At 39.9% G+C, this 21,366-nt stretch overlaps 1 protein-coding gene across 2 annotated transcripts in view; it reads left to right on the top strand.

Annotated features, from left to right (window-relative positions):
* The window catches only part of TPK1 (thiamin pyrophosphokinase 1), a 299,665-nt gene extending 278,299 nt beyond the window's left edge, over positions 1-21,366 (top strand). For both annotated transcript variants that reach the window (XM_071736206.1, XM_071736207.1), the window contains one exon: positions 20,964-21,366. In XM_071736206.1, coding sequence (XP_071592307.1) covers positions 20,964-21,082 — 119 coding nt within the window. In that variant the 3' untranslated portion in view covers positions 21,083-21,366. The remainder of the gene's footprint in view (positions 1-20,963) is intronic.

Raw genomic sequence — 21,366 nt, 5'->3', positions numbered from 1 at the left:
TGCCTTTTCAGAAGTGATTAGATTTTGATTCCTAGGGAAAGCAAAAAGATAGTAAAATGCAAAAGAGGTTAGTAGGGGATTTTAGTACATTGTGCACTCCTTTTGCATTGGTGTTAGTGCAAAGTTAACAGCAGCTTTGGCCATTAGATACTTTCTAGAATTAAACCAAGAAGGAAGAAGGCAACTTTTGCTTACTTTTAAGTGGGACTCTGTCTGGGTACTCTTCCCCATTTTTTCTCAATGTAATCTATTACCATATCTTCGGAAAAAAATTACCCATATCTAAACATTAATAGAGCAGTGTGTGGATGTTTCCAGGGATGTGTATGAAACTCCATTTTTTCTATTGCTGTATGCATAGAGGTGTCCTTTATCAGAAGATCTCTAGATATTAAGAACTAGGCTGATTATTGGAGAGGGCAGCAGGAAATTTAGGACATACATTTTCTTATGGCAGAAGCTTTGCTGTGAAAAGCAGCAAATTATGTTGATAAATTACAGCCATCAGAATGTCTAGATCGCTTCATAAGACGAATTTCTAAACATAAACCTCTGGTTTGGGTATGGGAGGTGGGAAAGGGGTATTTATTTGAGAGATTGAGGGGAAGATAACTCCTGCGTGTACTATTCCTTGAAAAGTATCACAGTATTTTCACCTTTTCCTAAAATTGGCTCATTTGTGACCCTAGTCACCAGGGTCAGAACTAACCCAATTTTTGTTTAATCTGACAAGTAAAAAACCTCCCTCCTCCATAACCAAGCTGCCACAAAAATGGAAGAGACTACACAGTGTTAAGACTGAGTAGTTTATGAACTTCAGATATTTCTTAACAAAGGTTTTCTAGTTTTGGAGTTCTCTTTGTGTGCCAAAAATGTAAAGCCAGCTTGGCTCAGGCAAGACATACCAGAAGTGAAGGAAGCCACCTTTATTTAATCAAGAGACAAGAAAAATTACCAAAATTATTGTAAGAAAAACTTCTCTGGGGAGAAAAGAGTTTTCATACTGTGTTATTATTGATGTGTCTTACTATCATTACAGTTATGAATAAAGAGATTAATTTAAAAGTAGAAGGGCTTACTAGGCAAAGTTTTGCCTTTGGGGTTTTTTTGCTTTTTAAATCAAGAATTAAAGGCACTGGTGGGTCTGGATGTTACAGAATGTTTTGGGTTGGAAGGCACATCTAAATGTGTTTATGGTGTTATGAGAGGTTACAAATTTCTCTGGCCTTTTTCCATCATTTTATATGGTCAGAGGATTTAAGAGGAATCCTTTGGACTTCAGTTCAGCACATCACAGCCTGGGTGCTGAGGTATCTATTACATTAGCAGCATGCCTGATGCCAACTAATCAGCTTAGCTTAAGGATGTGATTTAGTAGCTCTGACCAGTAGCCTGCAGAAAGGAGCAGCAAACTAGACTGGCTAGATAAGGTTCAAATTGGTTATGAATTTACCCTAAAGATGAATGTTCAAATGTCTTGGAATAGCAGTTGTCCCTGCAGATGATAGTGAATATACTCACGTGGCCTCTGTATTTGTACTTTTTGAACCCAATTTCCCTAAGGAGTGACAGAGATCTGCTAGATGTTTTCAAAGCAGGAAATACATTCAAAGTTTGCCCCATCTTGACTTGTAGATTTTTTGCAAAGATGATCCTGGAGTATAGCCTTCTGTAAAGAGTGAGAAATTTGAGTTACAGGATTTTCAGAGATATACACTTAAATTAGTCCTGTTAGCAATTAGAGGGTTTTGAGGAGACGGTTTGGTATTTTTAGACCATCATAATTCTCTGTGAAACTTGTTAAAATACTGGTGTTAATGCTGCATCGAACTGAGTGTGCTGTGACTGAGTGTGCATGGTCTGATACTAGTATCTCCAGATTATCTGAATTTAATAGAAAAAAATACAACATTTTATTCCTCTTCTGGAAGAAAAGCTTTCTGTATTGACAGATACTGCTGTGCATGTCATTTCCTAATCTTATCTCCTATGATTTTATTACACAGAAGTGCGTGCATATATGCAACAGAAGGAAAACTACAGCATAGCTTATTTTCTAATGAAAAATTCAGCTCCTTTAGGCTGAATGCAAGCATAGCATATTCTTAAGACACACTTGTAAAACTTTCACTTCCATACAGCAGAAATGAGTAGTGGTTTCCAGCATGTCTCCTGGAGCTCAGGAAATGAGTATGTTACTCAGCACTAAGAAAAAGATCATTTTGGGATTTGTTCAAAAGTTCTTTACTCCATGATGTATTTTAATAACTCTGGTTTTGCCACAACTGCCTTCAAGTTAGTATAATTTCCCCTTTTGTAATTTTTTTTCCCAAGACTCTAGTTTTCCATGCTAATGGAGCAGAACTTAATAGTCTTCCAAAGACAAACTAAAATGGGATGTCTCTACTGGGCATGAAACATCTGAAGGAAAAAAAGTGAGAAAATCCAAATGATGGCGTTCCTCATCTTACTAGTGAAAGGAAGTTTCTCTGGATGCTACCTTTTGTTTCACTGTGAAAAAGGCTGATGGAATCAATTAGAGCTTTTTATTCTGATTTCAGACCTGAACTAAGAGAGCACAAAAGCGGCAGTGCACTTTTGACTGGTATACTGAAGTATAATTACACCAGTCAATAAAAAAATTGCGATTGGCTCTGCAGTATAAGGAGAAGGGAATGAGAAGCCAGCAGGCAAATTCTGGCTCACCTTAAATGTATGCATAAGGAGCATACTGTGTATCAATGAACGCCCAGATAGGACTAGGCCCTGAGGGTTATATTCTCATTACATTACTTGTTCACAAATTGTGAAAGGGGAGTAAAATAGCAGTAAAATAGCTCCTAAACTTATTAACTGTTTTCTGTTTGAGGAAGATTGTTTTGAAGCAAAACATCCAGGAATCACTGGGTTACTATTTATATAATCATAAATTTGTGTCAACATAAATTATTTTAATAATTATCATTATCATAAAAAACAGCAATTCTTATCTCCACCAATGCATACGTACTGCATTAATGAGGAATTTTCCTTTTTTTTTCTTTCTCCGTTCTGCTCCTTCACACAATACGCTGACTTAACTCACTTTTCCTCTTTATCTTCCCCCTAGCTGTCAATCACTGTCACATTACTTTGCATTATATGCATCATGAAAAGCATCTCTTTCTATCAAGTAAGCCAATTCTAAAGCTGTCTTCCCAGGGGCTACACAGATTGTGCAAGTTGGAGTAGCTCAGGAAAGAGTAAACTGGACAATAACAAAAGCTCCCAGAGCTGCTTCTGCCTGCCAGTCTCTCATGCATGTATTCATACAGTGCTATATATAGGGCATGCCTCCAGGGCCAGAATGACGTCTATCAGCTCAGCAGCAGACCTCCTATCCACACCATTAATCACAGTAGGAGGAGGGAAATGGCTCATTATGCTACATCAATGATATTGTCCGTTCTGTCTTCCACAAATTACAAGGAGTGGTCTCAGTGTTGCATTTAGCATCCCCTGACTTTTGAAGTCTGTGATCCAAGAGAGGGAACAAAACTTATAAACAGGACTGTTTGCCTGTGGGTGACAGAAGTTAGGCAGCAGACTGCAATCAGTGAATTTAAAGTGCTATAGCAAAGCAAGCGTTCTGCTTTTTCCTACTGTTAAATCCTTGGTAATGTTCCTTCTCTCCCCCAAAATGATAGATAAGAGGAACATTTTCTGTTCTGCAGGATTGTTTTCAAGTCTCTCCATCCACTTCCAATACAGTCTGTGTGTGTGTCATCTGTAAGGCATCTTTTATGTCTGACAGACTTCAGGTATATTTGAGCAGGAACTTCCTGCAAGTATTCTGGCCTTCCTTAAAGGTTTGCTGGAAAACCCCATGGTTATTTATGGGTACCCATTCAAAGCAGCATTCAGAGATCTATCCACCTGGCTGCCAATGGTGTTAGAAGTGATATAACTGCCTATTTGGTCACAGCTTTTAGCCTTGGCAATTTATTGCTCTCTTTTCTGCTTATGAACCTGTAAATGAGCCCTGTAGTTCAAAAACCTGTATCACCTAGGTTTTACTCTTGCACGTGACATGACGTGACATGACATGACATGACATGACATGACATGACATGACATGACATGACATGACAAACTTCTTGCCATGTACTGACTGCAGCACTCCTCTCTATCACTTTTCTACAGACCTTGCAAGATTTTCCAGCTCTTCCTGGAAATGTTAGTGTTCTGCTTGGTGTTTTATAAACCCATCCTCCAGTAAGGTTTAAGCTTCTATCAGACTTTGTTCCTGGCTGATTTTGAGGATCTCTGCAAAGTGCTTCCCTTGGACTCATGAAGCCTGCATTGTAGTGGGCATGTGTGTGATGTTATTTTGATGGCTCCTAAAACAAGCCTGCCTGCACTGCTGCCAATTCCATAACAGATTGACTTTTTGATAGATGATTGTGCCTTTGATGTAATTTTTCAGTGATCACCAAACCTGACATTGGGTCCAAAGCTTATGTCAGAAACCTGTAGGTTTTGAAGGTTACCTCAGAGATACCCTAGCCTCTTCCAATCGTTGGATGTTTTCTAGTGATAAGTAGTTTTATACTCATAAAGTTATGATATTGGGAGGAATATGTGCCTATGTCCACATATTCTAAGAGGTGAAATAGAGCTGTAGGTCTTGCTTGCTTTGAGACTATGCATTTGGTTAGGTATGAAAAGCGTGTACTCTAATCAGAATAGCCCAGGATTAATCTTCAGACATGTGAATGTATTCTTGGGTTCTTCTGTGTGTAGACACAGAAGAAGAAGAAGAATTATGTAGCCATCCCAGATTTTTTTCCTTGGGTATTGTAGGACATTTAGGATAACAGAGCATAGAAGAATTAAAATTGAAGGATTATAGCTATTTTACATTTTTCCTACAAGCATTAGTCATAGATAAATCCATCTGTTAATGTACTGCATGGAAGACTTGTTCAGACTATTGGTATGAAACCCCATAGCAGTTGTTAAAGGAGTGCTTCTAATTTGGAAATATTCGATTGTTGATCTGACTTATTCTAGAGTAGCAATTTCTATTGATTTTTTTTATTATTATCTTAAGCAAACATACATAGTTAAAATAAGTTTAGAAACAACACAGGAATAAACCCTGACACCTATTATTCTTTCCCAAGGATAAAGAGGTACTCACTCGTACAAATTTTTTACTGTACTTATATTCTTTTCTAACACTTATGCCACACCTATAAAAGTTTCATTATACTTGCTGCAGATGGCAAGTTAATAAGAAGCCTTTTACAGTATGAATTTTTTCATCCTTCAGATACTTTTAAGACAGACATGAACTTAAGAGAAACAAGTTGCTATCATTGTTTCTAGGCCTAACAGAAATGTTTTTAAATTAATTTTTAACAAAATTCCTTTTCCTCTGAGATAATTTTGCTTTGAGTCAAGTTTTCCTTATGTGCAGAATAAAAAATTGGTTAATTTATGATGGTTTTAAACAACAGGCTAGATAGTTAATTGTGAAATACTGATAGGTATCATACATTTTTTGAAGTGACTACAAAATCGGAAAGAGTAGAAAATGTTGAGTACAATCAAATGGCCATAATGGGAAAAGAAATGTCAAATAAGATCCAGTCACATTTAATAAACTTAATTTTGAGTTCAAAGTAAAATTCAGAAAGGTGGCTTCCTCAGCTGTTAATAGATATGTTTCTCCTACAATACCCCTCAGACACTAGAATGGCGAAAGTTTGAAGATTACAGAAATTTCAGATGACATAAGGTACATCCCAAGCTACAGATCATATTTACTTTCCAGAAGCTCACTATAGCCTAAAAAAAAAATGCTGCTTGAGGATGTATTTCCTTACTTGGAAATTGCAGCTATCATGTTCTTTTTACCCCAAGCGCGAGAAATTGGTTGGTGTTGGCAGAAGCAGGCAAACTGTAATGTAATTGGCTTAGTCTTTTATTTTACATGTGACTCCTGGATTTCTAATTCCTTTTCCTTTCCATTCCTTGCAGTGTGTTAGGGGATTTATCAGTAGGCTGAAGTCCTCCATAGAGTTAAACTCTTATCAAGTCCTCCATAGAGTAAAGCTGAGAGCCTGCTGAAATACATCACTGTGCCAGGGAGCAAGTGGTGAAATCCATCTTGACCAATGTATTTTAAAGGTGAACAACATATAATCAATTGGACTCTTAAAACTTTAATCTGTTTGACTGCACTATGTAGCACTACATTAATTTAGTGGCACTTCCGGCCTCTGCATTTTGGGGTCAAGAGTTTACATCACTTGGCCCAGGCGGTGCAGAAGGCTTTAATTCCACTTGAAGCAGGCAGAAAACATGCAGGCAGCATTCTCTAGAGGAGAAGAATCAAAAGAAAACATCCCCCAAACCACTGAATCCTTAACAATCACAGGTCCTGGAAGTGCATGACATTTTTCTTAATGTAGAGGATGAATTGCTAGCCACTTTGGAAAAGGAGAGAGGGAGGGCAGGGACAGGGGGAGTAGGGGAAGGCTGTTCAAAGGTCAGGAGGAAGGAGCACACCAACACAAACAGCATTGTTCATATTGGAAATCATTACTTGAAATCAATCAGACTTTTCCAGAGTGCACAACTAAAGGTTCTTCAGTAGCTAGTTTTCCACTCAAATAAAGTCTTTGACAGTCGACGAGACTTGGGACTTGTCTTTAATGATAAATATCCCTTTTTTAATTTTAGGGACAAACATTATCTAGAAGCTGTTTATATTCAGTAGCATTGACAGCAAATCTGATTCTTGCAGCCCCCCCAAAAAAATTCAACTTCATGGTGAATTTTATGTTCTGTCTCAGAGATTGCAACAGATAAAGTTTGCTGGATTCCTATGAGCAAGTTTGGAGGAGCTACAGATCCATGAATGTCAACAAATATTATAAGTTTAGCATGCAAGTTTGAAGATAAATGGAATAGAATAAATAAGCATCAGTAATGGCTTTATAATTGAAATAGTATAGACATTAGAGGTACATAGGGTGTTAGTAATCATATTAATTATTTGTTAACAGAAAGACAAGGTAATAAAATTAAAAATCAAAAAGCTTAGTTGTTTATATGCAGATCTAGAGAGACATTTTATAACAGAAATAATTGCTTTTGCTTCATCCTCAGGGTGATATTATCTGTGTCTAATTGTTTTTCCTAAAGAAAGCAGGGCAGTCTAAAATTCTAAGTAAAGCATAGCAATTGTAAGGGTGAAAATAACCACATTTTAGAAACCTCTTACAGCATTCCACCCCAACACAGTGAAAGAAAGCAGCTCTGCTAGGAAGGGCATAGATAAATGGAATTACTTTTCTATTAGAACTATAATAGACTTTATTAGTCACCTGTGCTCAAAATAGATCAGCTGTCAGGGAAAGCAAGTACCTCGTGAGCTGTCAGAAGCACATCAGTGTGGGTTTTTAAAATAATAATTACCCACTTCCAGAGACATGTTTTAGACAAAAGCACAGCTGCTTGTACAGAAGAGTGAATATTCTAGTTTGTTCGTTTCATTTTTCCATGTAAATGTAATATCCTATTTCCATAAAACTCTTTCAGAAAATGGTGCAGCTTGCTATTAGAGCTTACATAATAACATTATTTGTCAGGGTTTTAATTTGATCAAAGTCAGTTATTTGTAAACTGCTAGTAGGTAAGAAAGGCTGATGCTTGCATTTAAGGCTGGGATTCCTTGCCCTCTGTACAACCAGCTGTCCTGGGATTTGGTGTGGCAGCACACACAGAAGGTAACTTGTTTTTTTGTACCCTGACCAGTGCTCAATGGTGAAGGCAACTGTTTGATTCCTTGTGGCCAAAGGAGCAATCTGAGGACCAGATCCACTATTCTGGCACAATTTAGTAGTCTGTCATGTCTGGTAACTTGATTGGCATGAGGTCTGGGAGCAAGAAACTCTGCAACCGGTAGTCAAGAGATTCTGTGGCACATGCATGGCTCCTGTGGGCCACCCAGGGCTCTGAAGAGAACAGCTGTGGGCTCTTAATTCTGGTGGGAGCTGGGCTCAGGGGAGAAGGGTTAAAGTCTGCAATATGTTGAACACCTCCCAGAGTTTTGAAGATCTGCTTTCATCTTCATTAGTGTAACATGGTATATTATGTACAGCCACCTTTGTTCTGCCACAAATATTGGTTCCAGCATGCCACTGTTCAGCTGCTCTGCTTTCTGCCCCTACAAAACACAGCAGAACCTCAAGTTAAGAACAGAGCCTTTACAGAGCTTTGTCCAATTACATTTAATTTAATTTTGGCACTGGAGCCCAGTGACAGAGCAACTTGTGCAGCAGAACATAACTCAGCAGAACATGGAGCTGAGCTAGTGCTGGCAGCAGGGATAAGGAGGAGAAGCTAGCATGCTTAAATTTGTTTTTCAAGGCTGGCTGGAGACTGGCTTTAGATCAGCTCCCTTAGGAAAACCGCATTCCCCACCACAGAGAAAGAAATCAGAGCAGTGCTGGATTTTAGGGCAGATTTGGTATTGTGGACTCTTCCTATGGACTGGTAGGCAGTGGAGAAGGTTGAAAGGCTGAGACTGCTGTGCAATATTTATGGCAGTGCTGTTGTTCTTGTTGAACAACATCTTGTTGATGTTACAAGAAAAACCTTTGTATCTGCACATATTTGCAAATGACGGGAACAAAGGTATCATACAGAAGGTGGAAGACTTGTATTATGTATGTGTTTTTAAATCCTCTTTTACTGCCTCTGCTTGTGAACTCATCAATTTATAAGTGACAGGATTGATCAGGATTCCAGAGAACAGAAGAGAAAAATAATCAACTATGTTAATGTTAATTACAATGTGTTCTGGCTAACAAATATCACACTTAAAAACCTGAAGAACAGATAGGTTTCTGTGAGATTGTGGTTTTTTTAATATTTATATGAAGTGAAGGAAAATTACTGTAGCTAGAGGCAAGATGTTGATCAAGGTCAGTCCTGGATCTGGTTTGTTGAAAAGCTTTCTTGGGCCAAGTTGTTGAAGCCTGTGTTCATGGACATAGTCTACTAGCTCTGAGATTTCAGACAGAAAGAGATTGCCTCTCCTTCCTCTTCCCTCATCGTTCTTCCCTGTCTCCAAAAGCCCAATCACAAGGAATGTAAGGAGAGTTTCACTCCTCCACTCCACGTGGTGATTTGCTAGGATCATTTGTGTATCTTCCCCTGACAAATTCAGTATATTTCATCATTAGATGTGTTTGACACTGTCCCGCATGACATGCTGGTCCCTAAATTGGAAAGACCTGGATTCAGTGGATGGGACACTCAATGGAAAAGGAACTGGCTGGATGGTCACACTCAAAGAGTTTTGTTCAGCTGCTTGATATCCAAATGGAGATCAGGGGTGAGTGGCATTCCTCAAGGGTCGGCACTGAGACCCATGCTATTTAACATCTTTGGTGCTGACATGGAGAGTGGAATTGAGTGCAACCTCAGCAAGTTTGCTGATGATACCAAGCTGTGTGATGTGGTAAACACACTGGAGGGAAGAGATGCTATTCGGAGGCACCGTGCAATCTTTAGAGGTGAGCCCGTGCCACCCTCATGAAGTTGAATGAGGTCCTAAGTGTGAGGTCCTGCACTGGGGTTGGGGCAATCCCAAGCATGCATACAGGCTGGGCAGAGAAAGTATTGAGCACAGCCCTGCATGGGGAAACTTTTTGGGCTTTGGTTAATGAGAAGCTTAACATGAGCCAGCAATATGTGCTTGCAGACCAACGGTACCCTGGGCTGCATCAAAAGAAGCCAGCAGGTCAAGGGAAGTTACTCTCTCCCTCTATTCTGCTCTCATGAGACCCCACCTGGAGTACAGTGTACAGACCTGTAGTCATAGGGAAAGGGGCAATAGCTTTAAACTGCAAGAGGATAGATTTAGGTTAGACATTTGGAAGAAATTCTTTAGTGTGAGGGTGGTGAGACACTGCAACAGGTTGCCACAGCAGTTCTGGATACCCCCTGCCTGGAACTGTTCAGGGCGAGGTTGGATGGGGGTTGGGAAAGCTGGTCTGGTGGGAGGTGTCCCTGCCTACGGCTGGGGAGCTGGAACTGGATGATCCAGCTCCAACCCAAACCATTCTATGATTCTATGAACTTGGAGGTGTTTATAGTACATGTTTTTAGGGTTTTTGGCATCATGTCAAACGAAAGCTTCATACCTTAATACCAGGACATAACACCATTGTTTTTAGTTAGTCCCAGGTTTCAGTGTTGTAGCAGATTGCCAGCTTTGTGTGACCAATTCATGTCTTCAAAGCATGGCAGCATAATAGGATGATGTGCACCATAAGGTGCCTCATAGAGAAGTTTAGAACTAAGACAATTGATTAGCTGTTGCATCTCAGTATTAGTCTTTCCTCTTTTTATTGTGAGGATAGTGTTCTTTATCACACAAAATGAAGTAGAGACAGACCAAACTAACATCAAGGTGTTTTGTCTACATTATATGCAAGGCCTTCCTTGCATTCCAGACCAGCTAGTTCCCTGATTTTTTTTTATACTTACAGTTTTGGTGAATCACTTCTACTATGGTAGTACTGGTACAGCTTTATAATATCTAGACTGGAAAGGCACTACTGAAAATAGGATATACAGTTTCTGTGTCAGATTTTTTTGGCCATTTTAATTAAGAGGTCAAAGTTATTAACAGCAGAACACATTTTGTTAGTAGTGTTAAAATGCTAACAGCCCTAGAACCTTCCTGCGGTTAATGGTTCTTGTTGATTTTGGTGAAACAGCAGTAGCAGCAAAAACATTAGTGTAAAAAGTGCTGTGTTTCAGCTTATCATTTTAAGTTGACACCAAGCAGATGATGTGACAGAAGGAGTTCTTACAGTACCATCATGATTGCAAAACTGGAAAAATATGTGGAAAAAATGTGTGCTGGAAATAAATGTGAAAACTTTTGACATTCATTTGCATTTCTGAAGGCTCACTCAGTACAGGTGGTTTCAGTCCATGGTAGAACACAAAGTTCTGTTAACATATTTTTCTCTCTTTTTACATGAAAACATTAAGCTTTGACAGCCAGAGCTTTTGCTGTCACCTCCTAAATTCCTATTGATGCTCACAGGCAGCCTGTGCTGCACAGCCCCTGCCCAGAGTCTTTGCCAGCTTCTGAACCAACAGCAAAACCACCTGGTCCTGCCTGCTGGGCCCCCTTCACCCTCCATCCTCCTCCACCCTGTATCCTCTTGATCTCTTCATGAGCCCGCTCATACAAATCTGTTGAGATTATAAAACAATTATTCTGTGCTAGAAAACCAGGCACCAACAGTTACAATAGTTATAAAAATTGCAATCTCTGCTTGATCAAAACTCCCCTTGGCCCTGAGGCAATCTGTGCCATGCCAGGCTGTCCTGTCCCCTCCCAGCAGACTTAGAAAGCCTTTATGATGCTTCATGGTACTTCTGTGTTATGTCAGTATTGCAAATAGTTCGTGTTTTATTGCAAATTACTGTTATTTGCAACTCCAGTTTTGTAGTTCCCACTGCACAGAGATCAAGGACCCAATTTCTCCTTTGTATACATCAGTGTAAATCAAGATTAACAGTGAAGTCAGTCTGATCACAAGTGTAAAACTAGGAGGAATGAAAGTAAAATGAGGCTATAAACTATTTGGGTTTTACTTTTAAATAGTAAAATTAATGCTGCTGTTTTGCAGACACAGGGTGACCCGAAAGTACTTGCTCTTTCGTTACTAATGCATCTCTATTTAAATGCAGATTTTTGCTCCTAACACAGAACTTCAGGGAAATCCTCTTCAGATAAACTGTAATAGGATACCAAATGGTATTTCACTTTAACTTGTGTTTCAGGTTATTGATCTTAATTTTCTATCATTTTGATGCAGCATTTGCCCAGGGGGAAGCAGACTACATTCATTATACTAACGCTTTTAATTAATAATTAATTATGTTGAATTCCAAACGTCCATGCCAGAAGTGACGATCTGCTTGTATTCCTGTACCTACTTCTATTTTTGGTGGTGTAAATAAGCAAGATGTGACTTTATATATTGCAGGAAGTAATTGAGACACACGCCTGAGAAAAGGAAGCATAGTATAGATCTCAGGGTATCTGTGGGACACTTTTATTGTGATACGGTGGTTTGCTCGTAGCCATTTGTAGTCACATGAAGTGGGGACCCTTCTGCTACACCACTGCACTCAGGGTCTTTCCAAAAGGCTTCCATTTCCTTATCTGTCTTTGGATAGAGACATGAGGCATGACTATTTGGCCATTCTCACACCAAACCCACTTCCTTCTCTAAATATTCTTCTGGTAAGGAAGAAATTGCACCTCATAAGCTCTTATTCCAGCATGGCCATCAGATACTGCAGTTAAAAGCTTTTCTCACAGCTGTCCAGGTTTTGCCATGTTTTTGTAGAGATACAGGAATAATTAGATGGCCTGTTTTAACTTTCAGATTAATTACATAATTTGCTTTTGCCATATATATGTTTAGGATGAAATTTGACCACAGAGGAGTATATGCGCCACCGAGACAGCTGGCAAGAGATGGGGTACACCTATCTCAGCATGGGAAAAGGATCTTCTCTCAGGAGTTAGCAGCCCTCGCTGAGAGGGCTTTAAACTAGGCCTGAAGGGGGAAGGGGATAAAACCAGGCTCACTAGAGGTGAGCCCATGAATGGCCATCAGTCTGCCATCCCATTAAAGGTGAGAAATGCTGAAATACATGGGGACAACAAAAAAACAGGGCTCACAAATAGTTTAGTAGTCAATAAAGTTTTTGGGAATGGTGAAATACCAAAAGTGAAAACTAATTGCCTGACTACCTCTCTGAAATGCTTATATACCAAGCACAGAGTATGGGGAATAAGAAGGAGGATTTGGAGGTCTGTGTTAGATTGCATGGCTGTGACGTAGCTGCAATAATTGAAATGTGGTGGGACAGCTCCCATGACTGGAATGTTCTCAGGGATGGCTTTGCACTATTTGGGAAAGACAGACTAACAGGGCAAGGTGGTGGTGTTGCTTTTTATGTACGAGAGCAACTGGAATGTACTGAGTTCCATCGAGGGAGAGAGGTAGAAGGGGTTGAAAGCTTGCGGCTGAGAATTAAGGGTCATACAAATGGGGGTGAAACTCTTGTGGGTTTAAAGAAGATGCTGATGAGACCTTTGATAGACATCTGCAAGTAGCCACTAGATCACATTTAGTGTTCATAGGTGACTGTATTTTATAAGGAAGTAAGTAAGTGGGACCACAACCCTGGACTTCTGCAGAGCTAACTTTGTACTCCTTAAGGATCAACTTGCAGGAATTCCTCTTGAAGGGAAGGGTCCCTAAGAAAGTTGGTCTGTTTTTAAATATCGCTTCTTTCAAGACCAAGAAAGGTGCATTTCCTTGAGTAAAAAAAATGGGTAGAAGTAATAAGAGACCTGAATGGATCAACAAGGAACTTTTGAAGAAAGAAATTCACAGCTCATGGAAGAAAGGGCTGGGATGTTGTCAGAGCATGTAGGAAAGCAACAAGAAGGGCCAAAGCCCTCTTAGGACTCAAACTAGCAGAGGAAGTAAAAGGAAAAAAAGAAGAGTTTCTTCAAATATATCAGTAGTAGAAGGAAGAATAGGGAAAATGTGGGCCCACTGCTGAATGGAGTAGGAGTCCTGATAACAGAGGATGCAGAGAAGGCAGAGTTGCTGAATGCCTTCTTTGCTTCAGCCTTTACTCATAGGACCAGCACTTGTGAACTCCAGACCCTGGGCATAAGAGAGAAAGCCTGGAGGAGGGAAGACTCACCCACTGATCAATGAAGACTGGGTTAGAGATCAGTTATGCAAATTGAATATACACAAGTCCATGGGCCCTGATGGGATGCACCCAAGAGTGTTGAGAGAGCTGGCTGATGTTATCACCCTACCACTCTCCATCATTTTCAAAAGATCATGGCAAACAGGAGAGGTGGCTGAGGACTGGAGGAAAGCAAATGTCATTCCAGTCTTCAAAAAGGGCAAGAGGGACCATGAAGGAAATTACAGACCAGTCAGCTTCACCTCCATCTCTGGAAAAATGATGGAGTGGCTCATTCTGGAGGTCATCTCTAAGCACATGGAAGAGAAGAAGGTTATCAGGAGTAGTCAGCACGGGAAATCATGCTTGATTAACCTGATAGCCTTCAATGATGTTGTGACTGAATGGGTAGATGCAGGGAGACCAGTGGCTGTAGCCTACCTTGATCTTGTGGCCAAGAAGGCCAATGGCATCCTGGGGTGCATAAGGAGGTGGCTAGCTAGTAGTTCAAGAGAGGTTCTCCTCCCTCTTTACTCTGCCCTGGTGAGACCACATCTGGAATATTGTGTCCAGTTCTGGGCCACTCAGTTCCAGAAGGACCGGGAACTGCTTGAAAGAGTGCAGCACAGAGAGACCAAGATGATGAAGAGAGTGGAACATCTCCCTTGTGAGGAAAGGCTGAGGGAGCTGGGGCTCTTCAGCTTAGAGAAGAGGAGAATGAGGGGTGCCTCATCAATGTTTGTAAATACATAAAGGCAGAGAGCCAGGAGGATGGTGCCAGGCTCTTCTCAATTATGCCCAATGACAAGACAAGAGGCAATGAATATAAACTTGAGCAAAGGAGGTTCCATATTTAATGAGGAAAAATTTTTTTACTGTGAGGGTGACAGAGCACTGGCACAGGCTGCCCAAGGAAGTTGTGGAGCCTCTGGAGACATTCAGAACCCCTCTGGATGTGACCTCCTGTAGGTGACCCTTCTCTGGCAAGGGGGGTTGGACTCAATGATCTTTACAGATCTCTTCCAATCCCTAACTATCTGTGATTCTCTGAAATTTTAATCTGTATATGCCTCACTTAAGCCATTCTTAAGTGTTTACATGAGTCCTTGATATAAGCCTGTCTGCTGGACTGAACCTTAAATGTAAGAATTCCAAATAGTACCATGCAGTCATAGAAATAATGTTTACAAGTCTACTAGGTCATGAATACAGTTATTAAGAGGAGTAACCTGATATTCAGTTAGTGTTTTTGCAGCACCTAACATAAGGAGAGCAAATCTAGTTATAATTAGTCCACACTCTTTGTCAGTTTTCAGACTGAAAGACTGCAGTGCAGTGGTAAAAATGCTGCAAGCAAGGTTTAGGTCTCATTTTACAGAATCATAGAATCACCTTGGTTGGAAAAGACCTCCAAGATCAAGTCCAACCATACCCTAACACTGACAAGACCTTAACTAAACCACATTCCTAAGCACTATGTCTAAACTCTTAAATCACCAGGGATGGCAATTCCACCACTGGTGGAAATCAGAGCAGTAAGGTCTCCCCTCAGCCTCCTCTTCTCTGGGCTAAACAACCCCAGCTCCCTCAGCCACTCCTCTTAAGATTTGTTCTCCAAACCCTCATCAGCTTCTTTGCCCTTCTATGGACATGCACTAATAGCTCAATGTACTTTCTCTAGTAAGGGGCCCAAAACTGAACACAGTACTTGAGCTGTGGTCACATAAGTGCTGAGTACAGGGGCACAATCACTTCCCTTCTGCTGCTGGCCACACCGTCCCTTAGGACATCCCTATAGAGGCCAGGATGCCATTGGCCCTCTTGGCCACCTGGGCACACTGCTGGCTCATGTTCATCTCACTGTCAATCAACACCCCCAGGTCCCTCTCTGCTGGGCAGCTCTCCAGCCACTGCTCCCCAAGCCTGTACCACTGCTGGGGGTTGTTGTGGCCGAAGTGCAGTACCTGATATTTGGCTTTATTGAAACTCATGCAATTGGCCTTAGCCCCCCAGTGATCAAGTTTGTCCTGATCCCTCTGCAGAGCCTCCCTACCCTCAAGGACAGATCAATGCTTCCACTCATCTCAGTGTCATCTGCACATTTAGTAAGTGTGCACACCATCCCCTCACCCAGGTCATTGATAAAGATATTAAACAGGAGTGGTCCCAGTATTGAGTCTTGGAGGACACCACTCATGACTGGACACCAACTGGATTTAGTTCCATTGACCACACCTCTCTGGGCCCACTCATCCAAAGTTTTTTTTAACCCAGCAAAGTGTATGTCCACCCAAGATGTGAGCAGCCAATTTCTCTAGAATGCTGAGAAAAATGCTGTACCAAAGTCAAGACAGACAACATGCACATCCTTTCCTTCATCCAGTAGAAAGGTCACCTTGTCATAAAAGGAGATCAGGTTTGTCAAACAGGATTTGCCTTTTATAAACCCATACTGACTGGGCCTGAGCACCCGCACGTGTGATCTGCTCCATCAGCTCCCCTGGGACTGAAGTCAAACTGACAGGCCTGTAATTTCCCAGATCATCCCTCTATCCCTTCTTACATAAGGCATCACATTGGCTGATTTCTAACCTGTAGGTACCTCCCTGGGCAGCCAGGACTGCTGATTAATGATGGAAAGTGGCTTGGTGAGCACCCCTGCCAGCTCTCTCTACCCCCTTTGGTATATCCCAACCAGCTCCATAGACTTCTGTATACCTATGTGGTGAAGCAGATCACTGACCATCTATTTCTGAATTTTGGGGGCGTCATTCTGCTCCCTGTCTCCTAGTTTGAGGGGCTGAACTCCATCAGTACAACTGATCATATTACTAAAGACCGAGGCAAAGAAAGCATTAAGCGCCTCAGTCTTTTCCTCATCCCTCATTACCATGTTTCCTACTGCATCTAATAGGGGATGAAGGCTCTCCCTGGTCTTTTTTTTTGCTATTAATACATTTGTAGAAAGTTTTCTTGATTTTTTTTTTTACTTTAGAAGCCATATTAATTTCTTACTGGGCTTTGGACCAGCTAATTTGCTCCCTGCATAGCCTGACAGCCTCTCTGTAGTTGTCGTGGTTGGTCAGACCCTTCTTCCAAAGGCCATAAACTGCCCATTTTCCCCTCAGTTGTAGTGAAAGCTGACTATTCAGCCAGGTTGGTCTTGCCTTACAGCACATGGGGACAGACTGCCTTCCTGGACTCCTGCCTTCCTGGACCCTTCAGAGCTGCTTCCCAAGGGATTCTATCAAGTAGCCTCCTAAATGAATCAAAGTCTTCCCTTCAGAAATCCATCGTGGTAGTTCTGCTGTTCCCCCTCCTAACATCTCTAACAATAGAGAATTCTACTAAAAAATAAGACTCCCAACCATCTTAAAAGTATAAATATGATAAAAGTTTTGAAAGTAAGTTTCCAGGTTTTTCTAGGCTTTTTGTTTGACTTTTTAATTTAGCTTATTCTTAGGGTGCATTTTGTTAACATTTCCAAATGTTGTTCTGGCAATTAATTTTCAGTATCTTACATCCAAGGCTAATATTTTCCACATGGCATCTTTGGAATTATATATTTTTTAAAAGTATGAAAAGGCAAGCAATAAATTAGTGGAAATGGCCAGTCCTAGGGTTAATGATACCTCCTTTGTCATAGAATTTGTTCAGTAAAAGGTATGTCTAAGGAAGTTTGTGATTATCCTTCTTTGAGAAGCTCACCTATGAGATTTCTTTTCTGAATTATTTCCAAAATTCTCAAACAGATTCAACCACCTGCTAAACAAAATAAAAGCTGCTAGAAAAACACTGGTGCACTAACATGTCAAAATAAGCCCTGCCTACGACCATGGTTTGGTCTGAATTGGCCTAAGTTGCAATGCATCAGACTGAAATGAGTATTTTATTTTTAGTTAGAACATAGGGCATATCATAAAAACCTGCATCATAACAGATTTCATTGTTTGCTTTTTGGTTTAGTGTTCATTTGTTGTTTGTTTTCAAAAGGTAAGAATAGCATTTGCTTTTAGTTATGAAGTGCAAGCTGTCAGACTTCAAAACCACACACCACAGAACTACTACTTAGTTATCTTCTCATGCAACTACTCATGACCCTCCAACTGCTTTCTTTGGAGTCTTGGCCACCTTGGCTCAGTGCCACCCAGACATGCTTGTGACAGGAAGTAATGAAAAACAGTACAGCTACATTAGAGGAGATGGGCAGAGTATTTTTCCCATCAGCAGGCTATTACCAGTAAACACAGTTCAATTGGAACCAAAGCACTAAGCAAAACTGCAGGGGAAAAAACATCTTAACACTGCTAGAAGGTTATGCAGTGTATTGTTCTTCAATTAATCCCTCCTTGTTTTATCCACATCAGCTCTTGAAAATTTTATTAAAAACAAAATACTGTTATTTGTCTAAAAAAAAAAAAAAAGTAATCTGAAAAAAAATTTTTAATTAGAGAATTCTAAAAATCCCAGGAGTTTTGAGATGTAAACTTTTTTATATATCACAATGAAATATTTTACTAAAACATTTTTGAACCCATAAAAAATACAAATACTTAGTATTAGAAATAAAAACATTGTTTTCTTTGAAATGAGCTTAAGACAAATAATCTCACTATCAAGAATACGTTTTTTCGTAACAGGTTTTTTCCCAAGGTATAAGCTCTTGTTTATAACATATGGCTGAAAGCCATTAAAAAATAGGTAACGGATCAAATGTGAGCTGATAAACCTTCCCACTTCGACCTTGTAATTTTCACATCATGATACATGATTCCTAGAAGCACTATTTATGTACATCCTCTAATTTCCTTTACCAGCATAAAGCTAGTTTTTTGCAATAGTTACTGCTAATTTATTGAATGAAAAGCATGCATTTTTAATTATGTCAGCTGAAATGTTGGCTGGTTGTAAAACCAAGTACTTGGAATTGGTCCATTTGAGCCACATGAGTCAGCAGTACTGTTATATAGCTTTTGCATGTTTTCACTTCAGCATTTCAAATTGTGATCCATGCCGAGAAAATCTGGTAGAGAAAGATAAAAGGCTCCATCTAGCGGTCAAGAACTTTTTTGTTTGAAGATAAAAAACGCTGAAGATTTTCACTTAATTTTATGCATGAAATACTGCTTTCGATTTTGCTTCATTAAGCAGACATGTTGTTCTTAATTCTTGCCTTCTGCGAAGCCATTATTTCATATGCAAATCTGAAATACTAGGAAATATTCTGACAGTCTTGAGCAAAAAGCAATAAATGATACTAAATGAGTGGGTTTCTATAGAAGAGTTTATGCATGAAAGTTTGCCTCCCCCTTCAAGCTTCATTATGCAGTAACCAAAAATGGATAATCTACATGTCAACAAATATTTTAAACTCTTTAAGGTTCTTTCCTACTTAAAACTGACTGACGTTCAGAACTTGATCATAACAGTTACAACTATTTTGGGAGTATTTTTTATAGCAGGAAGTTCGCCTGTGTGTTACTTCATTTATAATTAAATGACCAATTTATCTGCAAAGGATGAAATGTGGGCTCTCAGTTCAATGTATCAGCTTCTGTCTAGGAACAACCTTATTGGCTTATGCTCTTTCCCAAAAGCTAACACCAAAACTCATTCATCCTGGCATTTGTCTAGGAGCCTGCCTAGCACTGTAGTGTCCAAAATCATCCTAATAGGTTCTAGCACCTTGATTTTAGGTAATATGATTGACCAAGCATAGTACTTTTTTTCTTTTTCTCCCTTCTTGCTGAACTTCTACATTGCAGTTATGCTCCAAACCCTGCAATTCAAATGGCAGTACTCTTCAGCAGTAGTGAAACTGTTAATTTTTTCATTCCAAACATGGCTAGCAGCTGCAACTTCTATACAGTTCATTTCAGGCTAATAACAAGTCCGGGAGTGGGAACAAGTAATGCCAAGTGCAGATTTGGCAGAAGACACTGAACCACATTGTGTATCCTGCTGGGTCAGGAGACTCTCTCATTTTCAAGCCACGCAGCCTGGCAAGATCAAGTCCTCGGATGCAGCTTCCAGCAATGGGTAGACAGTAATTGTAACAAGCCATTACTACAACTAAGTTTACTACAGCCCATGTTCATATACACAATTTGAGTATTTGTCTCCTGTGCAAATCACAAATCACTTTTCACACTTCTTGGTCACAGGGAGATCTCCATTTACCGTGGATAGCGAAGATTATTCCTTCAATATTAGTATGCAATTTGGCAGTTCTGACAGGCCACACAGACTTGCTGATCTGCCTGAACAATTAATTGTCCCCAGCTGCAGCTCTCCTGGTATCATCAATATGGAAAAGTAACTCTGGCACCGCTAAGTAACAGCTGTCATTTGGCTTGTTTTACAGACTAAAACAAAGGGCAGCAGAACTCTTACTCTCAACCTTTTTAGAAGCAGGGACTAATAGAGAACTGAGTAGTTCATTTGTATGCAAAATACAAGAAATGCTAACTCCAAAAGGGAGGAAATGGGAGAAGAAAGTTAAAAGCTGCCCACAAACAAGCCAGTTTAACTTTGACCCCAGCTTGTAGGAAGTCTCAGTAACCCTTAAAATACATCAGCTAAAACAGCTTAGGACAGTTAAGAGTTCATAGATAATTCGAAATTATCATTACAACTGCACTGTTAGCCATGTTAAACTCTCCTAAAATTCACATGAGCTATTTAGTAGAGCAATACCACCTGGTTTCTAATGTACTTGGGACACATAACTCACTGGCCACGAAACAGAAGATGCAAGTCACTTCAAAGCAGATGCCATGTTTGGAACTACAGTAAGATCCTCTGCCTTGTTTAAGTAAATACTTTGTCGAGCACTGATACTTCAGCTGATACTAAGGAAGATACAAATTTCCAGATGCAAAACTCTATGGAACATTCAACGATCTGTTTTTATAATAATCTGTTGTAAACTCAAAATGCTATTTGGGGATTAGGCATTAATTTATTCCTTCTACAGGTCATCAGATAGTCTTAAACGAGCTATCTAATTAATATTTAGCATAGGTATTTTACATGTTGTTTATCTGTTAGCTTGTTTGTTTTTTCCCTCCTTTACACGATCAGCAGTCTTTACAACAATAAATGCGTATCAATGTATTTTCTTCAAGAGTACCACTAAATCTTTAATTTATTTTTCATAGCTAACCAGGTGCTGAAGTTTGGAACGCTCGTCAGTACTTCCAACACCTATGACAACTCTGGAATTGTGACCATTGAGACAGACAAACCTTTGCTGTGGACAATGGCTATCAAAAGATAGGATCAGCTACAGCTGCCTTTTCTGATATGACTCAAATTACTGCACATTTCCACTGAATTAAGACAGTAAAGCTGTTCTGAAAGATATAAGCAGGCAGTTATTTTATGTACTGAATGGAAAACAAGTCTGAAATAAGTCACTTGAGATCAAGTCAGGATTAGTAGCAATAATTGAGTACTTCATTCTGGTACTTCACACTACTTAATCAGAAGACACAAGCACCCACTTAATAAAATTACAAAGAGAAGTGAATGTAAATAAAATTCTACTGCTTATCTGCTTAA

The sequence above is a fragment of the Heliangelus exortis genome, chromosome 2 (genome assembly GCF_036169615.1).
Source record: "Heliangelus exortis chromosome 2, bHelExo1.hap1, whole genome shotgun sequence".
Taxonomy (NCBI): domain Eukaryota; kingdom Metazoa; phylum Chordata; class Aves; order Apodiformes; family Trochilidae; genus Heliangelus; species Heliangelus exortis.
The sequence above is the reverse complement of the archived record's forward strand: the minus strand, read 5'-3'. Positions and strand labels throughout refer to the sequence as shown.